Below are 26708 nucleotides of genomic sequence, written 5' to 3'. Positions count from 1 at the left end.
ATCCATGTTCATATTGAAAAATGCCCCAAATCTTCAAAATAGAATCCTAATTGTTGCAGGTCACTTTTGTTATCAATTTTTAAAATGTAGTGAAAGAAAAAAAGCAAATAAATCATGAAAATATGTTCATTTTACATTATTCTTGATGAAATACCATATGAGGTTATTTGTCTAGGCCTGATGCTGAGAATCATAGAAGAATTATGAGGCAATGAGGAAGAATAATAGTGTTCTCTCATTACCCTGAATTCCAGTACATAGAAACAAGGCTGAAATCACATTTATCAAATAGCATTATCCCTTTCACCTGCCATCATCATTATCATCATCATCTATATCTTCATCTAGCTCATGAAATGATTCATTTTTGAAATATTTAAATACATAAATTGGAAAATAAGTAATTTAAAAATGATCACCATTGTGGGACAGGTACAGTAGCGAACAGCCAAGTTTAAGTCAAGCTTAATACATTATATTTAGAAATTAAGTGTATTTTATTTTAGAATACATTACTTAAGCAAATAATTATTTATGGAGGACCTTCAATGAATCCTCCTTTCACTATGATCACTATAAAAACAATTTAGATTTTAGTGTAAATAAAATTCCCTAGCATGAAAGATAAAGCAAATAACACATTTTAAGAACAAATTTTTATTTCTAAAGAGCGGATTTTAGGACCAAATTGTCTAACAGAGGTAAGACCTCAGATCTTCTGTCACACTTGAGTGAATGATGATGGAGTTTGAAGATTGTAGTTCTATAACCAGAACTATATTCAAGGACAGGGAATGAAAGGTGGAATTTCACAGAAGCACCAGATTCAGTTTTGTTTCCATGGAACTTCAAGCCTACTTATGTCAGATGTCCTTCAGTTTTTGATAAACTTGTAAGTACTGTTTTACTATTTGATCATTTAAAGTTTGTTATAAACTAAGAAGTCTTGATTTCTTCTAATAAAAACAGTAAAATTTAAATCATGGAATAGAATGGTGGAGCTGTGGTTGAGATACTGTATTTTAATAATTTTATGACATTTTGAGATCCAGTACTGCTAATTGAATTTCCCTGTGAGGAGAGTTTGTGATGATGACCCAGAAACAGACATGCTACTATCCAAAAAAAAACTATTCACATCAAATCAATTTCCAGTTTCTTCCAAGTTGCAGGAGGATGCCTAGACCTTTCTTTTATTCTCTTCTTTGACAAAAGTATTACAAAAAGAAGAAAATCATTATCATTTTCATGTCAGGAAAGTAGCATGCAGATGGACCTAGACTGTTTTCCATGTTCCTTCTCTTGCCCTGCATCATGGTTACTTGAGTGTTTATGATATATTGTTGAATTTCCCATTTTTGTATTGGTTTATTTCTAAGTGTGACTTATAACTTTAATATACGAATTTATAATTAGGAGAAATGTCTCATAGAAATTACTATTACTTGTCTCATTGTATACTGAGGGTAAATATCAACTATTTGTATACATTCTTATACAACTCTTAGTTGAAATAGGAACTTTCTTATTTAGTTGCAACATGAGGAAATTTGAGATGATGTTATCTTCCAAGACCAGATCTTTCCAAAGGATTTCTTCTAGCCTTAATTATCCACCTCACAGGAAAAACCTTTGCCATTCCCCATCTATTTTTTCTTTTGGCTCCTGAATTCCTGACACAACAAGGTTGTACATATTTCCCACACTCTTGGTTTAGCAGAGTTCTTTTATCAGTTATGTTTTTCTGCGGAAGAAACCCTCCAAAATTACATTAGACACATATGTCTCGCATGTCTTTGGATTTCATTTGTTTGTTTGTTTGTTTTTTGAGATGGCGTCTCATTCTGTTATCCAGGCTGGAGTGCAGTGGGGTGATCTCGGCTCACTGCAACCTCTGCCTCCCGGGTTCAAGCGATTCTCCTGCCTCAGCCTCCCTAGTAGCTGGAACTACAGGTGCACAGCACCACGCTCGGCTACTTTTTGTATTTTTAGTAGAGACAGGGCTTCACCATGTTGGCCAGGTTGGTCTCGATCTCTTGACTTAGTGATCTACCCTCTTTGGCCTTCCCTGCTGTCAGCACGGATTTCATTTTTCTAAGCTGGGTATGGTGGATGGCTCTGGAGATTTGAGATGGGCCAAATTCTGCATCTTGGAGATAGAGTTTTGCCAAATTAGTCTGAATCAGGTGATGTCAATCTGACTTCATTAGTTTCTCATTCTCTGTCTGGGAACGGTGTACTAACCAGGCGATATTCTCATGGTAAACGGAAAGAGGAAGAATCCCCAGCATGGAAGCCATCTCAAAGCTCTATGCAAAGTGTAGTAATTTTCTCTTTATCAAAGCAAGGTAAATGATCGATTCGAAGTTCAGGAGCAAGGTAGTCAGTCTTCCTGTGATAGGAGGATACTGCAAGATTATATATCAAAGCGTCTGGTACTCAGGAATTCTTAGAAAATTGATAAATATTTTATCTAATAATAAATGTTTAAACATTTGACTTGAGATAAACTTTACCAAAGTCCTAAGAATTAGAGATATGTTTGATAATAAATATTATTCATGGGCTGAAAATTCTGAGTGGGAAAATAGGACTAATTTCATCTGCACAACCTCTTGGAAACTAATTTTCTATTTTGGAAATTATGAGAAAATAATTTGTTCCATTCATAAGTGGTGTGCACGTGTGTGTATTTGTGTGCATATTTATGAGCTTGTGAATAATGAAATTATACAAAAGTATTAGCAGCAAGCAGATCTTATGGAATATTGGCCTGACTGTGGTTCTCAAGAAAACCTTAGATGCTTTTGATAAAAGCAGTTTGGATTCTGTGTATTTAAATCTGGCATTTTAAAAAGTCCATACTGGTGATGATCTTAGTTATGACCAAGCTCCCTTTAAAGATTTAAACATTAACTATATGATCTCTGTATTGGGTTATAAAACTTCCCTAACAACTGAAGTCGCTAAAAACAAATGATGGAGAGGTTACAGGAAGAAAAATTGCAAACACTGAAAGTGAATTTGTTCTTATTCGTGTACTAGCAAACGAGGATTCAGGTTTCCCATCAATTTCAGTATGAATAATTCCAGTCTATAACAAGAACAGACCATGAATGAAATAGTTAATTTGAGTTGTTTGAAAATAAGAATGTTTTCCATAAAGAGATGATTGAACTCATCAATTAACATGCCATGGTGATTTATGGCTTGACACCGGTCACAACATTTAAAAGTAAAAAGAATGACCCAGCACATTCACAAATTAGGTTTGCACAGAATTTAAGGTCAGGACATTCAAGCAATCACAACCAGTGATATTACATTGAGAGGTGAAGCCAGCTGGACTTCTTGGGTTGAGTGGGGGAATTGGACAACTTTTCTCTAGCTTGCAAGAGGATTGTGAAATGCACCAATCAGCACTATTTAAAAACCCACCAATCAGCACTCTGCAGCTAGCCAGAGGCTTGTAATGCAACAATCAGTGCTCTGTAAAAAGCACTAAACATTGCTCTGTAAAATGCACCAATCAGTGCTCTGTAAAACACACCAATCAGCAGGATCCTAAAAGTAGCCAATCGCAGGAAGGATTGTAAAAAGGACACTCTGATAGGACAACAATGGAACCTGGGAGGGGACAAATAAGGGAATAAACCTAGTCACCCCAGCCCACAGCAACAACCTCCTCAGGTCCCCTCCCATGTTGTGGAAGCTTTGTTCTTTGGCTCCTCACGATAAACCTTCCTACTGCTCGCTCTTTGGGTCCATGCCATCTTGAAGGGCTGTAACACTCACTGTGAAGCTCCGAGGCTCCATTCTTGAAGTCAGCCGGACCATGAACCCACATACAGGAACCAACTCCGGACACAATACCAGCATTTAAAAAATTTCTTTTTGTCTGTTCAGACATGATAACTTTTCTACCCATCATTTTTTTCATTCTAGTAGTGGTTACATTTGTTATTGGAAATTTTGCTAATGGCTTCATAGCGTTGGTAAATTCCACTGAGTGGGTCAAGAGACAAAAGATCTCCTTTGCTGACCAAATTCTCACTGCTCTGGCGGTCTCCAGAATTGGTTTGCTCTGGGTGTTATTATTACATTGGTATTCAGTTGTGTTGAATCCAGCTTTTTATAGTGTAGAGGTAAGAACTACCACTTACAATGTCTGGGCAGTAACCAGCCATTTCAGCAACTGGTTTGCTACTTGCCTCAGCATATTTTATTTGCTCAAGATTGCCAATTTCTCCAACCTTATGTTTCTTCACTTAAAGAGGAGAGTTAAGAGTGTCATTCTGGTGATGCTGTTGGGGCCTTTGCTATTTTTGGTTTGTCATCTTTTTGTGATAAATATGAATGAGATTGTACAGACAAAAGAATATGAAGGAAACATGACTGGGAAGATCAAATTGAGGAGTGCAATGTACCTTTCAGATGCGACTGTAACCACGCTAGTAAACTTAGTACCCTTCACTCTGACCCTAATATCTTTTCTGCTGTTAGTCTGTTCTCTGTTTAAACATCTGAAGAAGATGCAGCTTCATGGCAAAGGATCTCAGCATCCCAGCACCAAGGTCCACATAAAAGCTTTGCAAACTGTGATCTCTTTCCTCTTGCTATGTGCCATTTACTTTGTGTTCCTAATCACATCAGCTTTGAGTTTTGAGAGTCGGGATAACAAACCTGTCTTCATGATCTGTGAAGCTGTTACATTCAGCTATCCTTCAACCCACCCATTCATACTGATTTGGGGAAACAAGAAGCTAAAGCGGACTTTTCTTTCAGTTTTGCGGCAAGTGAGGTACTGGGTGAAAGGACAGAAGCCTTCATCTCCATAGATTCACAAGAGGGGCCTTGTGTGTCTTCTAGCAGAAAACAAACTGGTGGTGTATGAAACATTTTCTATTTCTTACTGTGTTTTCTGTAGTGTATGTGTATGAGTAATTTCCAGACATATACCTAGAAAAGTGTTTTACCTAAAGTTATTCTAAAAATGTGTGTGTATGTATATATGTGTGTGTGTGTATATATATATGTGTGTGTGTGTGTTTATGTGGATATGAAAACCTTAAGAACATTGACAATAACATACTCTTTTTTGTTTTTTCACACAAACTGCCAAATTATATAAAATATGACAAAAATTTCTCAGAATTAGGAAGAGATTTATTTCATACATGTATTTTATGCTTCACTTTTAGAATTAATGATGGCTGCTTATAATTATTAAGAACTAACAGCTTATCTCAGGAAAAATACTGCTGTTTTCTATTGTCATTTGAACCACACAAATACACCACAGAGCGCTTAGAATTCATTGTTTGAACCTCTAACTTTTTGGATGGTAAAGTCATTCAATTCTAAATCAATAATGAAGATCTATCAGCGGGGTTTTATTTCATTATGAATTCCTATTTTATGTTTAGTAAAAAGCAAACAGAATTGTTAGAAAACAATGCACACAATAAAATTTAAGTTACAAGCATATGCAGAGTAAATTTCTTCCATATCTACCATAAACTGTACTGAAGAATATTAGATTTCATACAAGTATGTGAATAGCTTAGAAAAAAATATATTCTATAAGAGGGATGAAAACTCATGATCATGATCTTGATTGCTATTATCAGCTTACATGTGCTATTACAAAAGTCATTTCTTCCAGGGTTTGAATTAAAGAATATCTTGTTTTGAAATTGAGCTCTGATGTAAATTATTTTTCGTATTTTTTCTAAAGCACTTTTAAGCCCCTGAATTGCTAATTATAACCTTACCTTCTATTTATAAAATTCCTTCTAAACTTTAGAGAAGAGAACTCAAATCTTCTCTTTTCTAATAAAAAAAAAACTATCAATGTAAAAATACTATAGAAATTATGGAAAATAATTCAGTGAAAGTTTTTGTAAATGTTAAAATAGTATCTATAAAATCTATGTATTAATTATGGGATGTGCCTTAACATTGTAATTTTGTTGTCAGTGATGAAAGTGTGTTGACATATTCATTACTAGGAAGTTCTATTATAAGAAAGAAATGTACAATCTTGGTCACAGCTAAATTCTATATGACTGTATTAATTCTTGGTGTTATAAAAGTTTAACGATCTTATTTAAACCTTAAGATAAATCATCCCCACACCTGATTTATGTATTTTTTAATCATGTATCTCCCTCAGTACAATGTCAGAACCGTAAAAAATGAGATCATATCTCTCTTGCTTTCTGTTGACTCCCATGAACTAGAACCCAGCAACAAGAATAGATGGTCAAAAATGATATTTTAATGAACAAATAAATGAGTGGATAAAATGGATAAGATGATGTGGTAAACCAATGAATAGGAAACTCATCACAAAATCTGCAGTTGCATGAATTCCCCTGTTCTGGTCTCAGTTTAAGTTTACCGGCTTATCTAAGAAGAATCCTTCCTCAGAGGAAAAGTTTGGCTACTCCACAATTTTAAGGGAAATATCACAATAATATAGTCTTGATGCAGCTGTATCAGGTGTCTGAATTGGAGACAAGGTAGAACATCAAAATTAGGTGGCACCTATTACAATACTTTTAAAAAGCATATAGAAGACTTTGGTGTATTTGCATATGTATTTTTTCTATTGTGAATTATATATTTGTAATATGATATATTCTAGTTGATTATTATATAAACAAAGATGGAACTTCGTTTCAAAAAATTGAGTTAGTAACCAGCTACTTCACAGTGAGGTGCTCTGCTGTTCTGTCTTACATCACTTGTCCCTTCGTGGAGGTTGTGAAAGTCAGACCTCATGCCCACAGTGTGGTGATACATTCCAGTCCCAAATGGAAGGATGATCTGAATCAGGCCAGGTACTGGCCAGGGGAATAGGAGACAGTGAATGGAATCTGAGAAATCACATGTTTGTGTCCAATACCGCCCCTCCTTGTGCCACTGAGATGTGCTCATACCCTCCAGTCACAGCTGACTCTATGAATGTATGACTTGCATAGTTGTACAGGGTTTTGTTCTTATAGGGGCTTGTGCTTAGAGGGATTCTATGCTTGGATTAATTTTCTGCACTTGCTGTTTAGTTTGTCAGACAGAGGTTACTCCTCTGCTGAAGAGGGAATGGTCTTGCAATAATTCGCCAGGGATTTATTCCCCGCTCTCCTACAGGCTTGTCAGTGACATGCATAGAGTCCTATAATGCCCACTGTGCATGCCTCTAGCAACTTTGACTTGTGTTGGATCACCTGGCACAGTGGCCAGAGCAGCTTGGACCACAGCCCATATCTGCTGTAGAGCCCTCTTTTGTTCTGGGTTTCACTTGAGACCAGTAGTCTTTGGAAACGTCATTAATGAATCAGAGCAATATTTTCAAATGTGGAATATGTTGGCTCCAAAATCCCAATAGGTCCCCAAAACATTGTGTCTCTTTTGTAGTGATAGGAAATATATAGGGAGAGCAAAATGCCGTTACTTTAACAAAGGTTGTTTTGACATGTGGACTAGGGCCACTGAAGGCTTTAAAACATTTCCTATATTGTAAGTTCCTGAATCTTCTCAGGTTTATTTCTTTTCTTTTGGTATTTTACTTCCATTCAACTTTAGGGTATTTTGCTATATTTAAGAAAATTTCCATTTCCTGATTATTGTACCAAGTAATATATTATTATTATTGTTATTATTTTGAACATGTTCTCATTCCATCCCTGAGGCTGGAGTGCAGTGGCAGGATCACAGCTCATTGGAGCCTCAACCTTCTGGGCTCAAGTGATTCTCCTGCCTCTGCATTGCTAGCAGCTGGGACTGCAGGGGCACAACACCACGCCTGACTAATTTTTATGTTTCCTGGAGGGATATGATTTCACCATGTTTGCCAGGCTAGTCTCAGACTCCTGGGCTTGAGTGATCTGCCCATGTCAGTCTCCTAAAGTGCTGGGATTACAGTCATGTGCCATAGGACCCTGTCTGTAATATTACTGATATATTTAATTAGCACAATGTTTTAAAAAATGTAAATTACACTGAGAACAGAAGTGACATAGCTATGACATAAAACAGTGAAGCAGTGCTATTATTCTTAATACGAGGCAAATTGTTTTGATTTTCCCTCTTAATGGGTATAGATTAAGAAACATTCACCAAATCACGAGCCCTGTATAAAGTACCAGAGGCTCTGCTGTATGAATGTCTTCTTTTGAGAAATGTCTGTTCATATCCTTTGCCCACTTTTTGATGGGGTTGTTTTTTTCTTGTAAATTTGTTTGAGTTCTTTGTAGGTTCTGGATATTAGCCCTTTGTCAGATGAGTAGATTCCAAAAATTTTCTCCCATTCTGTAGGCTGCCTGTTCACTCTGATAGTAGTTTCTTTTGCTGTGCAGAAGCTCTTTAGTTTAATTAGATCCCATTTGGCAATTTTGGTTTTTGTTGCCATTGCTTTTGGTGTTTTAGACACGAAGTCCTTGTCCATGCCTATGTCCTGAACGGTATTACTGAGGTTTTCTTCTAGGGTTTTTATGGTATTAGGTCTAACATTTAAGTCTCTAATCCATCTTGAATTAATTTTCGTATAAGGAGTAAGGAAAGGATCCAGTTTCAGCTTTCTACTTATGGCTAGCCAATTTTCCCAGCACCATTTATTAAATTGGGAATCCTTTCCCCATTTCTTGTTTTTCTCAGGTTTGTCAAAAATCAGATGGCTGTAAATGTGTGGTATTATTTCTGAGGACTCTGTTCTGTTCTATTGGTCTAGATCTCTGTTTTGGTACCAGTACCATGCTGTTTTGGTTACTATAGCCTTGTGGTATAGTTTGAAGTCAGGTAGCGTGATGCCTCTAGCTTTGTTCTTTTGACTTAGGTTTGTCTTGGCAATGCGGGCTCTTTTTTTGGTTCCATATGAACTTTAAAGCAGTTTTTCCCAATTCTGTGAAGAAACTCATTGGTAGCTTGATGGGGATGACATTGAATCTATAAATTACCTTCGGCAGTATGGCCGTTTTCACAATATTGATTCTTCCTATCCATGAGCATGGTATGTTCTTCCATTTGTTTGTGTCCTGGCCATCAGAGAAATGTAAATCAAAACCACAATGAGTTTTCATCTCACACCAGTTAGAATGGCAATCATTAAAAAGTCAGGAAACAACAGGTGCTGGAGAGGTTGTGGAGAAATAGGAACACTTTTACACTGTTGGTTCAACCATTATGGAAAAAAGTATGGCGATTCCTCAAGGATCTAGAACTAGAAGTACCATATGACCCAGCCATCCCATTACTGGGTATATACCCAAAGGATTATAAATCATGCTGCTATAAAGACACATGCACAAGTATGTTCATTGTGGCACTATTCACAATAGCAAAGACTTGGAATCAACCCAAATGTCCATCAGTGACAGTCTGGATTAAGAAAATGTGGCACATATACACCATGGAATACTATGCAGCCATAAAAAAGGGATGAGTTTGTGTCCTTTGTAGGGACATGGATGCAGCTGGAAACCATCATTCTCAGCAAACTATCACAAGAACAGAAAACCAAACACTGCACATTCTCACTCATAGGTGGGAACTGAACAATGAGATCACCTGGACTTGGGAAGGGGAACATCACACACGGGACCTATTATGGGGAGGGGGGAGGGGGGAGGGATTGCATTGGGAGTTATACCTGATGTAAATGACAAGTTGATGGGTGCTGACGAGTTGATGGGGGCAGCACACCAACATGGCACAAGTATACATATGTAACAAACCTGCACGTTGTGCACATGTACCCCAGAACTTAAAGTATAATAATAAAAACAAACAAACAAACAAACAAACAAACGCTATCAGGATAGGGAAAAAAAAAAAAGAGAGAAAGAAGTAATAGTACCAAAAATCTAAGGAGAATGATGGAGCATCAATAATATTTTTGCTTGAATTTCCACTAAATCAGAGTGAGGGTGACCCAGCATCTAATTTAGTTTTATTTAAAATAGCAATATAGATATTGATAGATTACTCTGCAGGGGATATTATTACTATAGACATAATATGACTTGCAGTTGTACAGTTAGTATGTTTTAGTATCTTAGTTACTAATCTCACTTTTTACACATAGCTGCATAATCAATTAAATATGAGTTTTTTGTGTATGGTATGAAATAAGAATTTAAATTTATCCTTATGTATATCCTCCAAATGTCTTTCAGTCCTCCAAGTGGATAATCAAATTGTCGCATACTTATACAATAGAATACTATACAGTGATCAAAATTAACAAACTAGACAGACATGTTTACAACAGAGTAATACGACAAAGAAAATGAACAAATTTGGGCTACATAGATAATAATACTCACAGATATGAGAGGAATTATCAAGATGGAAAAATACATTCAGTATAATGTCATTTACATAAAGTTCAAGAAAACATATTTTTAATGCATCGTAATTTGTTACATTGGGGATAAAACTCTACGGTGAAACATATGAGTGATCATCAAAACAATTGGGATAGTCAGGAGGGAGGAGATAAACGGGAAATATCAACAAGGAGACATGTATTGGGAGTATCTGGATTGCTGGCAAATTCTATTTTCTGACCAAGTCGTGGTAACATTGATGTTAACGTTATTTTTTTTTTTATCTTACTGTTTATTAGGTTTTATTATGCTCCATATGTAGGCTATGCTCCCCCCCAAAAAAATGTTAAAAAAGCAGAAATATAAAGTATATTTCTACATATAAAATTAGGGTGATACAGCATATTCTTATAGATACCATTGTAATTAGAGTTTTTGCTGAATAAAGGAGAATAGAGCATTATGGTACTAAGAAATTCAAGTTAAAATTTAACATTTTTCTTATTTTTTTGAGACAGGGTCTCACTCTACTGCCCAGGCTGGAGTGCACAAGCTGAATCTTGGCTCAGTGTAACCTCTGCTATCCATGCTCAAGTGAGTCTCCCATCTCAGCCTCCAGAGTAGCTAGAACAACAGGTGTGCAACACCACCACACCCTGATAATTTTTTCTATTTTTGGTAGAGATGGGGTTTTGCCATGTTTCCCAGGCTGGTCTTGAACTCCTGTGCTCAGGCAATCCACCTGCTTCAGCCTCCCAAAATGCTGGGATTACAGATGCAAGCCACTAGACCTGCCCTGAAACTTTTCTTAAATTATTTTTTTTAAAAAAGAAGACATAAGCAAGAACTGTAAATCCACCTTCTTAATGCTAATATGAATTTGAAATATCCAAATTTGAATACTTATGATTACTAGACACATTTTTTCTTATTTCCAATTTAATCATTTATAACACATATTTCAAAGTGTCACAAACTCATGAATTTCCAATAAATTATACTATGATGGATATTAAGTATATAGACCTATTATCCCAAAATGTGTCTCTAAATGAAATATTTGTATTCATATTGTTAGCATTCTAATTTCACAATACTATTCATTTGTACAGCTACATGTTGGGTAAAATATTTTGTTACTGTAAATTTTTTGGTTATGCATTAGAGAAAAAAATCATAGCAAGGCAAATTTGTTAATGTATAAAACATATTTAGCATGATCTTTGACTATGTTTGTGCATATACAATGCTACTTTGACTGCTATAGTAAAATAATCCAGAGTTAGTCACCATAGCTAAGAATGTGAAAAAGCATTGTAAGAATTTGTCTTGCTATAATGATGCTATTAAAAATGAAACAAAGTTAATATACTGTATTATTGCATAGAGTATTTGTCTATATTCATATTGAAAAATGCCCCAAAACCCCAAAAATGAATCCTAATTGTTGGATGTCACTTTGCTATGAATTTTTAAAACATAATAAAAGAAAGAAAAGGAAAGAAATTATTGAAAATACGTTGGGTTTTCATTATTCTTGATGAAATACCACATGAGGATACTGGTCTAGGCCTGATGCTGAGAATAATATAAGAATCATGAGGCTATAAGACCTAAGTATTGCCAAAAAAAGAAAATCATTACCATTTTCATGTCAGGTGTACTAAAAATTTATAAAAACTATTTTTTAAGAACTCGGTGTTATAAATACTTTGTTTAGTTTCTCCATTAAAAAATGATTTATAGAAGGAGAATAAAAGTTCATTTCTACCCCTAAAACAGTAAGATAAAAAGAGTAATCAATATTCAGAATCCAATAGACAGAGTTAACAACTAGTTAAACATAAGAAAGTATTAGTGAACTGGAAGATAACTACCCAGAATGAAGCATAAAGATACTAAGAGATAGAAAATATAAGGCTAGAGGGTCAGAGACATTGAAGCTACAGCTAGAACAGCTAACATGCTTCTGCAGTTCTGGAAGAAAGTTGGGCAGAAGCAATGTGGAGATTTTTCCAAAAGTGATAAAATGTATCAGTTCATATATTTTTAGAAACCATCAAACTTCAGACAAGATAACTAGAATCAAATTAACATAAAATGACAGGACATCAAAGACCAATAGAAAATCTGAAAAGTAACTAGAGGAAAAGATAGGTTATGTTAAAGAGAATAACTGTCTAAATGACAACCTAATTCTTAACGGACAAAAATAAAGATAGAGTTCAAAGGAATCATGTCTTCAGTGTATTTCAAAAGTGGGATAGATCTTGATAAACAGAAACTTAAAATGTATCTTTTCAGATAAAAGAAAAATTGTTATTGTTATTATTTTTGTTTGTAGAGTTGGAGTCTCACTCTGTTGTCCAGGCTGGAGTTCAGTGGTAGGATCATGGCTTACTGCAGTCTGGAACTCCTGAGCTCAAACCATCCTCCCACCTCAGCCTTGTGAGTAGCTTCGCTATGCCTGGCTAGCTTTTTCATTTATTGTAGAGGCCGTTTTGCTGTGTTGCACAGGCTGGTCTCAAACTCCGGGGTTCTCCTACCCCAGCCTTACAAAATGTTGGGATTATGGGTGTGAGCCACCCTGCCTGGTCAATAAAGGGTCTTATTGAAAATATTAAGTTGAATATGCAAGAAGGAATACAAATTAATGAAAGTGACAAATATGTGCATAATTCTAAATGAATGTTTACTGTAAAAAATAATAATGTCTTGTTGGGGTAATTATATAATTGATAAGACATATGAAAATGGCAAAACTAGAATGGAGGTAAAGGTGACAGGAGTAAGATTAGTTAAATTATTTTTTGAACTTTCTGTGTCTATGAGGAAATTTTGAACAATGACAATATAATTCTACTCATAGGTATATATACAAAGGAATTGTATCAATGATATATGAAAGAATATTCTAGTAGAATTATTTGTAACTATTCAAAAAAGAAGCTGGCCAAATATATATTAAGGTTGGATGAATCATTACAGTAAATCCATACAACGGAACAACATAGAGAAGTGAAAAAAAAAATCACATGTACTTGCAACTATATGACTAAATTTCAGAAACATAATGTTGAGTTCAAGAAGCCACAAACAAGAACATGTAGGATTGCACCTTCACACAGTTCAAAGCAGGCCAGACCAAGCTATGCAGTTTAGGGTTGCATACCGAGGTGGTAAAGTATGAAGAAAATCAAGGAAACGCTCATTATAAATTATGGATATTGCTTATCTCCGGAGATACAAAGAAATGTTTAGGGACTTGGAAACTGGCATGGAGGTGGACAAACGCTGTTTTCAGTGTTCCTTGTCTTGCCCTGCATCACAGTTACTTGAGTGCTTATGATACATCGTGGTATTTCCCATTTTTGTATTGGTTCATTTCTAATTGTGCATTACAACTTTAATATACAAATTTGTAATTAGAAGAAATGTCTCATAGAAATTATTATTACTGATCTCATTACAGACTGAGGGGAAATATCAACTATTTGCATACATTCTTATACAACTCTAAGATAGTGGAAATGGGAACTTTCTCATTTGGTTGCAACAGGAGCAAATTTTAGATGTTATCCTCCAACCCCAGATCTTTCCAAAGGCTTTCCTCTAGCCTTAATTATCCACTTCACAGGAACAAATCTTTGCCTGTGAAGTGGATAATCTATTTTTTCTTTTGGCTCTAGAATTCCTGACAAAACAAGCTTGTACATATTTCCCACACTTGGTTTAGCAGAGTTCTTTTATCAATTATATTTTTGTGCCAGGAGAAAATCCTCCAAAACTACATTAGATATTTATATCTCACACGTTGTTGGATTTTTTTTTTTTTTTTTTTTTTTTTCCTGAGACAGAGTCTTGCTCTGTCGCCCAGACTGGAGTGCAGTGACACAATCTCAGTTCACTGCAACTTCCGCCTCCCAAGTTCATGCCATTCTCCTGCCTCAGCCTCCTGAGTAGCTGGGACTACAGGCACATGCCACCATTCCTGGCTAATTTTTGTATTCTTAGTAGATATGGGGTTTCACCCTGTTGGCCAGGATGGTCTCCGTCTCTTGACCTCATAATTCGTCTGCTCGGCCTCACCCACACTGGGCCTGGATTTCATTTTTCTAAGCTGGGTTTGGCTGGTGACTGTGGTGATTTCAGATGGGCCAAATTCTGCATCTTGGAGGACGTTAGAGTTTTGCCTAGTTAGTCTGGATCAGGTGGCAGCAATCTGACGTCATTAATTTCTCATTCTCCTTCTGGAAACAGTGTATTAGCCAGGCGATATTCTCATTGTAAATGGAAAGAGGAAGAATCCCCAGTATGGAAGCCATCTCAAATCTCTATGCAAAGAGTATTAATTTTCTGTTCATCAAAGCAAGTTAAATGATTGAACTCCAAGTTCAGGGGAAAGGTAGTCAGTCTTCCTATGATGGGAGGATACTGCAAGATTATATATCAAATGGCCTGGTACTCAGGAATTTTTATAAAATTGCTAAATATTTAAGATTATAATAAATATTTAAACATTAGACTTGAGAGAAACTTTACCAAATCCTAAGAATTAGAGATATGTATGAAAAATAAATATTATTAATGAGCTGAAAACCCTCAGTGGGAAAAATAGGACTAATTTCATCTGGAAACCTCTTGGAAATGCATTTTTTAATTTGGAAATTACAAGAAAATAAATTGTTCCGTTCATAAGTGGTGTGCCCATGTTTGTATTTGTGTGCATATTTATGATCTTGTGAGTAACAAAGTTATACAAAAGTATTAGCAGCTAGTAGATCTTATGGATTATTGGACTGCCTGTGGTTCTCAAGAAAATCTTAGACGCTTTTGACAAAAGCAGTTTGGATTCTGTATATTTAAATATGTCATTGAAAAATGTCCGTATAGGTGATGATCTTAGATATGACCAAGCTCCCTTTAAGAATTTAGACATTTACTATATGATGTATGTATTGCGTTACAAAACTTCCCTAACAACTGAAGTCGCTAATGACAAATGATGGAGAGGTTACACAAGGAAAAATTGCAAACACTGAAAGAGAATATGTCCTTGTTTGCATACTAGCAAATGAGAATTCAGGTTTCATGTCATCTTCAGTATGAATAATTCCAGCCTAAAACAAGAACAGACAGTGAATGAATGAATTAATTTGAGTTTGAAAATAAGAATGTTTTCCATAAAGAAATCATTGAACTCATCAATTAACATGCCATGGTGATTTCTGGCTTGGAAATTGTGACACTTGTCACAACAATTAAAAGTAAAAAGGATGTCACAGCACACTAAAAAATCAGGTGCATATGGTATTTAAGGTCAGGATATTCAAGCAATCACACAGTTATATTACATTGAGAAGTGAAGCCAGCTAGACTTCCTGGATGGAGTGGGGACTTGAAGAATTTTTCTGTAGCTAGCAAGAGTATTGTAAAATGCTCCAATCAGTGCTCTGTAAAATGCACCAATCAGTGCTCTGTAAAATGCACCAATCAGAAGGATCCCAAAAGTAGCCAATCGCAGGGAAGATTGAAGAAAGAGCACCCTGATAGGACAAAAAAGGAAAATGGGAGGGGACAAATAAGGGAATAACAGCTGTCTGGGTCACCTCCTGCTCTGTGGAAGCTTTGTCTTTTCACTCTTCACAAGAAACCTTGCTTCTGCTCACTCTTTGGGTCCGTGCCATCTTTAAGAGCTGTAACACTCACTGTGAAGGTGTGTGTCTCCGTCATTGAAGTCAGCGAGACCACGAACCCACATGCAGGATCCAACTCTGGACACACCACCAGCATTTTAAAAATTTCTTTTTCTCTGTTCAGACATGATAACGTTTTTACCCATCATTTTTTCCATTCTAGTAGTGTTTACATTTGTTATTGGAAATTTTGCTAATGGTTTCATAGCATTGGTAAATTCCATTGAGTGGGTCAAGAGACAAAAGATCTCCTTTGCTGACCAAATTCTCACTGCTCTGGCAGTCTCCAGAGTTGGTTTGCTCTGGATATTATTATTAAATTGGTATTCAACTGTTTTGAATCCAGCTTTTTATAGTGTAGAAGTAAGAACTATTGTTTATAATCTCTGGGCAGTAATCAACCATTTCAGCAACTGGCTTGCTACTAGCCTAAGCATATTTTACTTACTCAAGATTGCCAATTTCTCCAACCTTATATTTCTTCACTTAAAGAGGAGAGTTAAGAGTGTCGTTCTGGTGATACTGTTGGGGCCTTTGCTATTTTTGGTTTGTCATCTTTTTGTGGTAAACATGAATGAGATTATACAGACAAAAGAATATGAAGGAAACATGACTTGGAAGAGCAAATTGAGGAGTGCAATGTACCTTTCAAATACGACTGTAACCATACTAGCAAACTTAGTACCCTTCATTCTGACCCTAATATCTTTTCAGCTGTTAATCTGTTCTCTGTGTAAACATCTCAAGAAGATGCAGCTCCGTGACAAAGGCTCTCAAGATCCCAGCACCAAGGTCCACATAAAAGCTTTGCAAACTGTCATCTCCTTGTCGTTATGTGCCATTTACTTTCTGTCCATAATGATATCAAGTTGGAGTTTGGGAAGGGTGGAAAACAAAGCTATCTTCATGTTCTGCAAAGCTATTAGATTCAGCTATCCTTCAGCCCACGCATTCCTACTGATTTGGGGAAACAAGAAGCTAAAGCAGACTCTTCTTTCAGTTTTGTGGAACGTGAGGTACTGCGTGAAAGGACAGAAGCTTCAATCTCCATAGATTGACAAGAGGGGCATTGTGTGTCTTCTAGCAGAAAACAAACTGGTAGTGTGTGAAACATTTTATATTTCTTATTGACTTTTCTGTAATATACGTGTATGAATAATTTCCAAATGTATACCTAGATAAGTCATTGACCTAAAATTAGTCTTAAAAAGTATATATATATACACACACATATAAATATATATACACACATATATATATATGTGTGTGTGTTTATGTGTGTATGAAAGCTTAGAATATTCACAATAACATGACCTTTTTGTGTTTTTTCATACAGACAAATTATACAAAATATGACAAAAATTCCTCAGAATTATGAAGTCATGTGTATTTCATTTATGTACTTTATATTTCATTTGTAGAATTTATATTATCTATTTATCAGTATTAAGAACTAACAGCTTATCCCAAGAAAAATATTACTCTTTTCTAATGTGATTAGAACGACACAAATATGCCATATTGTGCTTAGAATTCACTGTTTGAACCTCTAACTTATTGGATGGTAAGGTCATTCAATTCTAAATCAGTAATGAGGATGTATCTTCGGGGTTCTATTCCATTATGAATTCCTGTTTTATGTTTAGTAAAGGCAAACAGAATTATTGTTAGGAAACAATGCACACAAGAGAATTCGTGGGACAAGCACATGCACAGTAAATTTCGTGTATGTCTGCCATAAGCAGTACTGAGGAATATTAGATTTCATGTAAGTATGTGAATAGCTTAGAAAAAAATCTCTTCTGCAATAAAGGGATGAAAAACCATGATCATGATCTTGATTGCTATTATCAGTTTCCATATGCAGTTAGAAACATCATTTCATCCAGCTTTTGAATTCAAGAAAAGCTGTTTTTGAAGTTGAGATCTGATGTAAACTATTTTAGTATTTTTTCTAAAGCACTTCTAAGCGCCTGATTGCTAATTATATCTTTATCTTCCATTATAATATTCCTTCTAAACTTCAGATAAGAGAAAAGATCTCTTTTCTGAAGTTTAGAAGGAATATTATAAATCTGATCTTTTTAGATCAGATCTTTTCTAAAAAAACACAAATCAATGTAAAATTAATATAGAAGTTATCGACAATAATTCAGTGAAACTTTTTGTAAATATTAAAATGGTATCTATGAAATCTATGTATTAATTATGGGATGTGCCTTAACGTTGTAATTTTGTTGTCAATAATGAAATGAATGTGTGTTGACATATTCATTCATAGGAAGCTCTAATATAAGAAAGAAATGTACAGTCTTGTTCACAGCTAAATTCTACCTGACTGTATTAATTCTTGGTGTTATGAAATTTTAGCTATGTGATTTAAACCTTAAGACAAATCATCCCCAAACCTGATTTATGTATTTTTTAATCATATATCTTCCTCAGTACAATGTAAGAACCGTAAAAAAAAGAGATCATGTTTGTCTTGCTTTCTGTTGACTCCTAGGAACTAGAACCCAGCACCAAGAATAGATGGTCAAAAATGATACTTTAATGAACAAATAAATTGGTGCATAAAATGGATAAGTTGATGTGGTAAACCAATGAAAAGGAAATGCATCACAAAATCTGCAGTTGCATGAATTCCCCTGTTCCGGTCTCAGGTTAAGGTTACAGTCTTATCCAAGCGGAATCCTTCCTCAAAGGAAAAGTTTGGTTATTCCACAATTTTAGGGGCAATATCACAATAATATAGTCTTGATAAAGCTGTATCAGGTGTCTGATTTGGAGACAAGGTAGAACATCAAAATTAGATGGCACCTATTACAATATTTTTAAAAAGCATATAAACAACTTTGGTCTATTTGAATATGTATTTTTTTCTATTGTCAATTATATATTAGTATTATGATATTTTCTAGTTGATTGTTATTTAAACAAAAATGGCATTTCATTTCAAAAAATTGAGTTAGTAACCAGCTACTTTACCAAATTTTTTTAAATGTAGTACCTGTTATTGAAGTGATGACATTTATTTAGAAGTCAAGTTCAAGACAAAAAATGGCAAGGACATGTAGAAACTGAGACAGGAACAAACATGAAACAGTGTGTGGTGATGTCTGGTGTGACTCTGCTGGCAGCCACTTCACAGTGAGGTGAGAGAGACAGCACCGTGGTCATCAGATGTGTGCACTTGGCTCCCGCACTTTTCCATAAGGGTTACAAGGGGAAACCACCGCCGGCATTAGACCATGGAAGAGAGAGAGGAGGGAGAATCTATCTGCTCAGCTGTCATTTGACTTCTATTTCCCATTCACCATGGTTTACCTGAAGCAGAACTACCATCTCTGCTGCTCTGTCTTACATCATCCAGTCCTTTGGTAGAGATTATGAAAGTCAGACCTCATGCCCACAGTGCAGTGATTCATTCAAATCCCAAATGGAAGGATGATCTGGATCAGGCAAGGTGCTGGCCTGGAGAATAGGAGATAGTGAGGGGAATCTAAGAAAGCACATGTCTGTGTTCAATACCGCCACTCCTTGTGCCACTGAGAGGTCCTCATACTCTCCAGTCATGGCTGACTTTATGAGCATATGACTTGCACAGTTGCATAGGGTTTTGTGCTTATAGGGGCTTGTGCTTAGAGGGACTCTCTGCTTGGATTAATGTTCTGCACTTGCTGTTTTGCTTATCAGACAGAGGATACTCCTCTGCTGAAGAGGGAATGGTCTTGCACTAATTCCATAGGAATTTGCTCTCCCCTCTCCTACAGGCTTGTTAGTGACATGGACAGAGTCCTGTAATACCCGCTCTGTATGTTTCTAGCGTCTTTGAATCCTGCTGGATCATCTGGCACAGTGGCCAGAGCAGCTTGGACCAGAGCCTATATCTGCTGTAGAGTCCTTTTTTGCTCTGGGTTCCACTTGAGACCAGTAGCCTTTGGAAACTTCTGTAATGAGTCAGAGCAATATTCTCAAATGTAGAATACGTTGTCTCCAACATCCTAATGGCCCCCTGAAACATTGTGTCTCTTTTGTAGTAATGGGAAATATATACGTAGAGCAACATGTCAATTACTTTAAAAAAAGATTGTTTCAACATGTGGTCTAGGGACAATGAACACTTTAAAACATCACCTATGTTGTAGGTCCCTGAATCTCCTCAGGTTTATTTCTTTTCTTTAGGTGTTTTACTTCCATTCACTATATTTAAGAAACTTGCCACTTCCTGACTATTGTACCAACTCATATATTATTATTATTGCTATTATTTTGAGACAGGGTCTCATTCTGTCCCTGAGGCTGGAGTGCAGTGGCAGGATCAGAGCTCACTATGGCCTCAACCTTCCGGGCTCAAGTGATTCTCCCGCCTCTGCATTGCTAGCAGCTGGGACTGCAGGGGAACACCACCACACCTGGTTAATGTTTGTATTTTCTGGAGGGTTAGGATTTCACCATGTTACTCAGGCTGGTCTCAAACTCCTGGGCTGAAGTGATCTTCCTGTGTCGACCTCCTAAATTGAAGGGATTACTGTCATGTGCCACAGGGCCCGGGCTGTAATATTATTAATATATTAAATAAGCACGATGTTTTTTACAAAATGTAAACAGAGAACAGAAGTGACATAGCCATGATATTAAAACAGTGAAACAGTGCTATTATTCTTACAATACAAGGCAAATTGTTTGATTTTTCCTCATAATGGGTGTAGATTAAGAACCATTCACCAAATCACGAGCCCTGTAAAAAGTGCCAGAAGCTCTGCTCTGCTCCGTGAAGATAGCACATCCTGGAAAGCATTTGTGAGTGTTGATTTAAGTTTAGAGTAATCTGCATTCATTCTATAACCCGTCTGGTTTTGGTAGGTTAACTGAATCGGATTATAGAAAGGACTACCATCCCTTGCAACTTGCAAGTGTTTTGTCATGGCAGTGACCAATTCCATTCCTTAAGGAATGCGGTTATATTTTATACATTGTGTTGCCAGTAGAGGAGAATTGCAGAGGCTTCCCTTGGGTCCTGCTATAATAATGTCCCTTACTCTACAGTTGAGGAAGAATGTGAGAGTCCTGCCAGCTGCCATAGATATCCATTTCAATTACACATTCAGGGAGAGGTAATAACTACAAACTGATTACATCTACCTTAGGATGGACATGAGCCGAAGCTCTAGGTAGCATCTGACTTTCAAGCATTCCCACTGCAGGCTGGATGTGATGGCTCCTGCCTGTAGTCCTAGTACTTTGGGAGGCCAAGGTGGGAGGATCCCTTGAGAGCCAGAGTTCCATTCGCAAAACTTCATCTCTACAAAAAATTAAAATTTAGCTGGCGTGGTGGTGCATGTCTATAGTTCCAAATACTTGGGAAGCTGAGGCAGGAGGATTGCTCGAGCCCAGGAGTTCAAGACCAGCCTGGGAGACATGGCCAAACTCTGTTTCTACCAAAAATACAAGAATTAGTCAGGTGTGGTGGTGTGTGCTTGTAGCCTGTAGTCCCAGTTACTCAGGAGGCTAAAGGCAAGAGATTCCTTGAGCTTGGAGTTGGAGGCTGCAGTGAGCCAAGTGTGTACTACTCCACCCCAGCCTGGGCCACAGAGTGAGACTGTGTCTCAACAAAAACAAAAACAAACAAACAAACAAAAACACTACAAAATCTAGGGTGCACCCATAACATTTATTACTTGCATTTGGTACATTTAATATATGTTTGTATCTCAGTTACTAATCCCAGATTTCACATGTAACTCTATGATTAAATATGAGTTTTTTTTTTTTTTGGTTTGGTATGATATGAAACAGGATATAAATTCATTTTTTATGTACGTGATTATTCAACTTTCTCATTATCAATTGTTGAAAAAATTATTAATTCCTATTCAACTGCAGTGGTAGTCTTTTTGAACTCAATGACCATGAATGTCAGTGTTAATTTCTAGACTCTCAGTTATGTTTTATGTTCTTTTTGTCTACTGTAATGCCAACACCACACCATCCTGATAATTGCAGCTTTGTAATAAGCTTTGAAATCAGAAATTGTAATTCTGCAACTTTATTTTTATTTTATTTTATTTTATTTTATTTTATTTTATTTTATTTGAGACAGAGTCTCACTCTGTCACCCAGACTGGAGTGCAGTGGCTGGATCTGGCTCACTGCAAGCTCCGCCTCCCGGGTTCACATCATTCTCCTGCCTCAGGCCTCCAGAGTAGCTGGGACTACAGGCGCCCGCCACCACATCCAGCTAATTTTTTGTATTTTTAATAGAGACGGGGTTTCACCGTGTTAGCCAGGATGGTCTCCATCTCCTGACCTTGTGATCCACCCGCCTTGGCCTCCCAGGGTGCCGAGATTACAGCTGTGAGCCACCCGGCCAACTTTGTTATTTTTTAAAATTTATTTTGGTCATCTGATAACTTGGTATTTCCAGATATATTGTAGGACTAGTTTTTCATTTTATCCAAAAAAAAAAAAAAAACTGCCTGCTGGAATTTGATAGGGATTGCACTGAACATATAAATCGACTCTTCATCTATGAAAGCTCTCATGCTGGATTTCAGTTCAGCTGGTCTTGGTTGCTTGTACAACTCTCTGATGAATTTAAAAAATATTTTTGGCCTTTTCTTTCTCTTATCGTAGTTATTGCAGAAGGATATCTTCCCTTCTTGAACTTGCTATATTCTACTCAAAAATGGAAGTTCTTGACCAGCCACTGATGCTCATACCTGTAATCACAGCACTTTGAGAGGACACTTGAGCCCAAGAGTTCGATACTAGACTAGGTAACATAGGGAAACCCTGTATTCACAAAAAATTTAAAAATTAGCAGGCTTGGTGGTGCATGCCTGTAGTTCCAGTTACTTGGAAAGCTGAGGCAGGAGAGCAAGAGTATCACTTGTGTCCAGGAGTTCAAGACTACAGTGAGGTATGATTGTGCCACTGCACTCCAGCTTGGGTGAGAGATCAAGAGCTTGTCTCAGGAAAAAAAAAAAAAAAGAAAAGAAAAGAAAAGAAGAAAAAAATAAATGGAAGTTTTCACTGGCATCTTCTAAATATCTAGTAATACAGGATCAAATCAGTAACTCGCCATCTTTGTTTCTTCCAGTCCCAGACAGGTAAAATGGAAAGCAGTTATACAAATGCTATACTAACTCCTCACAAAGAGAATGTCATTATCATCTGCGTTTTTTGGTGATCATACTGATGCAGAGAGTAGTTGTAAAATGGAATCTCAGAATCATCACTATATGAAGCAGAAAAACTGGTTTCCTCTCTTGGCAGTCTGACTCCGAGATCTCTTGGAAACAATTATACTATAAAACCTGAAAAAGAAATAAAATACAAGATTGGAGACCAATACTAACATCTATTCTTCTTAATAGAGTAATCAAAAGAAATTAAACAGAGAAAAATAAAAGTGAATATTCATACCGAGGGAAGTCTAGAGTCTTCAATGGAAAATACATGTTTTTTTTTTTTTAGGGCCCAAGGAGTATTTTAAAAATTGCTGAATATTTTAATTAAACAATTCATATTTAAATATTACTAGACTCGAGAGAATAACTTATTCAAAAGCTTAAGCATTCAAAAGCTTAAGCATGAGAGAATAACTTATTCAAAAGTTTAAGCAATTGACTGAAAAGGGTGAATGGGAAAATAGGGCTATTTCAACCTGGATGACTTGCCTGAAATTGATTTTCCATTTTGGAAATTACAGGACAATAATTCCTCCCATCCATGAGGGGCATGTATGCATGTGTGTGTTTGTGTTAATGAGCTTGTTAACAATAAACTTATACAAACATATTAGCAGCAAGCAGATTTTAAAGGGTATTGGTCTTTTTGCACTTCCCAAGAAAACCTTGGATTCTTTTGACAAGAAAACTTTGGATTCTGTTTACATAAATCTGACATTTAAAAAATAAATCCACAGTGGTCATGATTCCAGTTACAACAAAACTCTTTTTAACAGTTTAGATATCCAATGTAGGATCTATGTGTTGGTTTTCAAAATTTCCCTAGCAACTGACATTGCCGAACACAAATTATGGAGAAGTTAAAAAAGGAAAAATACTGCAAAACTATGAAACAGAATATGTGTTTATTTGCATGCTAGTAAGTGATGACTCATTTTTCACTTCAACATCAGTATGAAAAATTTGATCTTATAGCCTGGACATAGTGTTTGAGTAGAAGTTAATTTGAGCTGTTTTAGAAATTATCAAGTTTTCCACAAAGATAGCATTGAATTCATTCATTAGCATGCCCTGGTGCTTTTCTGTTTGACATTGGTCAGAGAATTTAAAAAGAACAAGAATGTTACTGCACATTCAGAAATCAGGTGCACATAGAGTTTAAGGTAAGAACCTTAAAGGGAATCTTGTCCAGTGAAATTAGGCCTACCTTAAAAAGAATTCAGACATGGTATGTTTACTACCAATCATGTTTTCCATACTGGTAATGGAATTTGTGTTTTACCATGGACTGCTATAATTAAACTTACAGACTGTTTTTGTATTTTAATATTTTTTCTTTGTTTCCTTTTAGGAGTTGTTAAACAATCCTGAAATTTCCACTACAATATGCCATTAACTAATCATATTTTCTCAAAGTCATTTGACATAATGATTGATTAAAGGAAATATCTCCAGTGTAATTACACTTGCTCATAACAAAAAAGAATTTGAAACTTCAAGAAAAAAATTATAAAAACCAATAATGGAATATGAACAAATAAATATATGAAATATATAATCAATCCCTAATAAATGTGCATGAAATTATAGTCATAGAATTAAAAGAGTAATATAATTTTTCAACTAAAGATACATTCTGAATTATAATAGAAAAAGGTTTATAAAATGTTAAGTTTAATAATATTTGATTTTATTTATTTTTGAGACAGAGTCTTGCTTTGTGGTCAAGGTTGGAGTGCAGTGGTGTCATCTCGGCTCACTGCAACCTCCGCCCCTGGGTTCACTTGGTTCTCCTGCCTCAGCCTCCTGAATAGCTGGGATAACAGGTGTGCGTCACCACACCTGGCTAATTTTTGTATTTTTAGTAGAGATGGGGTTTCACCATGTTGGCCAGGCTGGCCTCGAACTTCTTACCTGAGGTTATCCACCCACCTTGGCTTCCCAAAGTGCTGGGGCTACAGGTGTGAGCCACCATGCCCAGCCAAGTTTAATTATATTTTATATAAATATGAAAGTGCAAAAATTATTTGACTAATTTTAGAAAGCATATGAAGCAGTGGGAATTTTCATACACTGCTCTTAGGATTATAAATCAGTGCAATTGCTTTGAGTGTGGCATTACTTGAATAAGATGAAGGATCACATCCTCAGACCCAGGATTTGCACTCATATCAGAATACATATATGTTGTGGGAAGTCAGAGACCCTGAACAGAGGGACCGGCTGAAGCTGCAGCAGAAGAACATAAATTGTGAAGATTTCATGGACATTTATTAGTTCCCCAAATTAACACTTTTATAATTTCTTACACGTGTCTTTACTGCAATCTTTGAACATAAATTGTGACGATTTCATGGACACTTATCACTTCCCCAATCAATACCCTTGTGGTTTCCTATGCCTGTCTTTACTTTAATCTCTTAATCCTGTCATCATCGTAAGCTGAGGAGGATGAACCTCGCCTCAGGACCCTGTGATGATTGCGTTAACTGCACAAATTGTTTGTGGAGCATGTGTGTTTGAACAATATGGAATCTGGGCACCTTGAAAAAATAACAGGATAACAGCAATGTTCAGGGAACAAGGGAGTAACCTTAAACTGACTGCCAGTGAGCAGGATGGGACAGAGCCATATTTCTCTTCTTTCAAAAGCAAATAGGAGAAATACCGCTGAATTCTTTTTCTCAGCAAGGAACATCCCTGAGAAAGAGAATGCGCCCTGAGGGTAGGTCTATAGACGGCCCCCTTAAGGCCATACTAGTTCAACCATTGTGGAAGACAGTGTGACGATTCCTCAAGGATCTAGAACTAGAAATACCATTTGACCCAGTCATCCCATCACTGGGTATATACCCAAAGGATTATAAATCGTGCTGCTATAAAGACACATGTACACGTATGTTTATTGCAGCAGTATTCACAATAGCAAAGACTTGGAACCAACCCAAATGTCCATCAGTGATAGACTGGATTAAGAAAATGTGGCACATATACACCATGGAATACTATACAGCCATAAAAAAAAAAGGATGAGTTCATGTCCTTTGTAGTGACATGGATGCTGCTGGAAACCATCATTCTCAGCAAGCTATCTCAAGAACAGAAAACCAAACACTGCATGTTCTCACTCTTAGGTGGGAATTAAACAATGAGATCACTTGGACACAGGAAGGGGAACATCACACACTGGGGCCTGTTGTGGGGTGGGGGGATGGGGGAGGGATAGCATTAGGAGATATACCTAATGTAAATGACGAGTTAATGGGGGCAGCACACCAACATGGCACATATATACATATGTAACAAACCTGCACATTGTGCACATGTACCCTAGAACATAAAGCATAATAAAAAAATAAAGTGTGAAAAAAAAAACTCATAGTTCACTGTAATTGTCATTCCAGTTCTGCATTGTGCACCATTATAGTTACATGTTTACTACATACCCTGTTTTACTTATCATTGATTAAAATCCACATCCATGATGATGG

The 26708-nt window shown here is 36.3% G+C and overlaps 3 protein-coding genes across 3 annotated transcripts in view; all 3 read left to right on the top strand.

Moving 5' to 3' along the window:
• The window catches only part of MAGOHB (mago homolog B, exon junction complex subunit), a 1022454-nt gene that overhangs the window by 466336 nt on the left and 529410 nt on the right, over positions 1-26708 (top strand). The window lies entirely within an intron of this gene.
• On the top strand, positions 3838-4857 carry LOC126930763 (taste receptor type 2 member 46-like). The gene has a single exon (XM_050748263.1). The coding sequence runs from the start codon at positions 3909-3911 to the stop codon at positions 4836-4838; it is 930 nt and encodes a 309-aa protein (XP_050604220.1). The 5' UTR covers positions 3838-3908; the 3' UTR covers positions 4839-4857.
• On the top strand, positions 16151-17191 carry LOC126930768 (taste receptor type 2 member 43). The gene has a single exon (XM_050748267.1). The coding sequence runs from the start codon at positions 16151-16153 to the stop codon at positions 17075-17077; it is 927 nt and encodes a 308-aa protein (XP_050604224.1). The 3' UTR covers positions 17078-17191.

Source organism: Macaca thibetana, chromosome 11 (genome assembly GCF_024542745.1).
Source record: "Macaca thibetana thibetana isolate TM-01 chromosome 11, ASM2454274v1, whole genome shotgun sequence".
Classification (NCBI taxonomy): Eukaryota; Metazoa; Chordata; class Mammalia; order Primates; family Cercopithecidae; genus Macaca; species Macaca thibetana.
This window is presented reverse-complemented; position numbering and strand designations above follow the sequence as displayed.

What these genes read in the sequence shown, in the direction of transcription:
- LOC126930763 (XM_050748263.1), top strand. Translation starts at nt 3,909, where the DNA reads ATGATAACTTTTCTACCCATCATTTTTTTCATTCTAGTAGTGGTTACA.
- LOC126930768 (XM_050748267.1), top strand. Translation starts at nt 16,151, where the DNA reads ATGATAACGTTTTTACCCATCATTTTTTCCATTCTAGTAGTGTTTACA.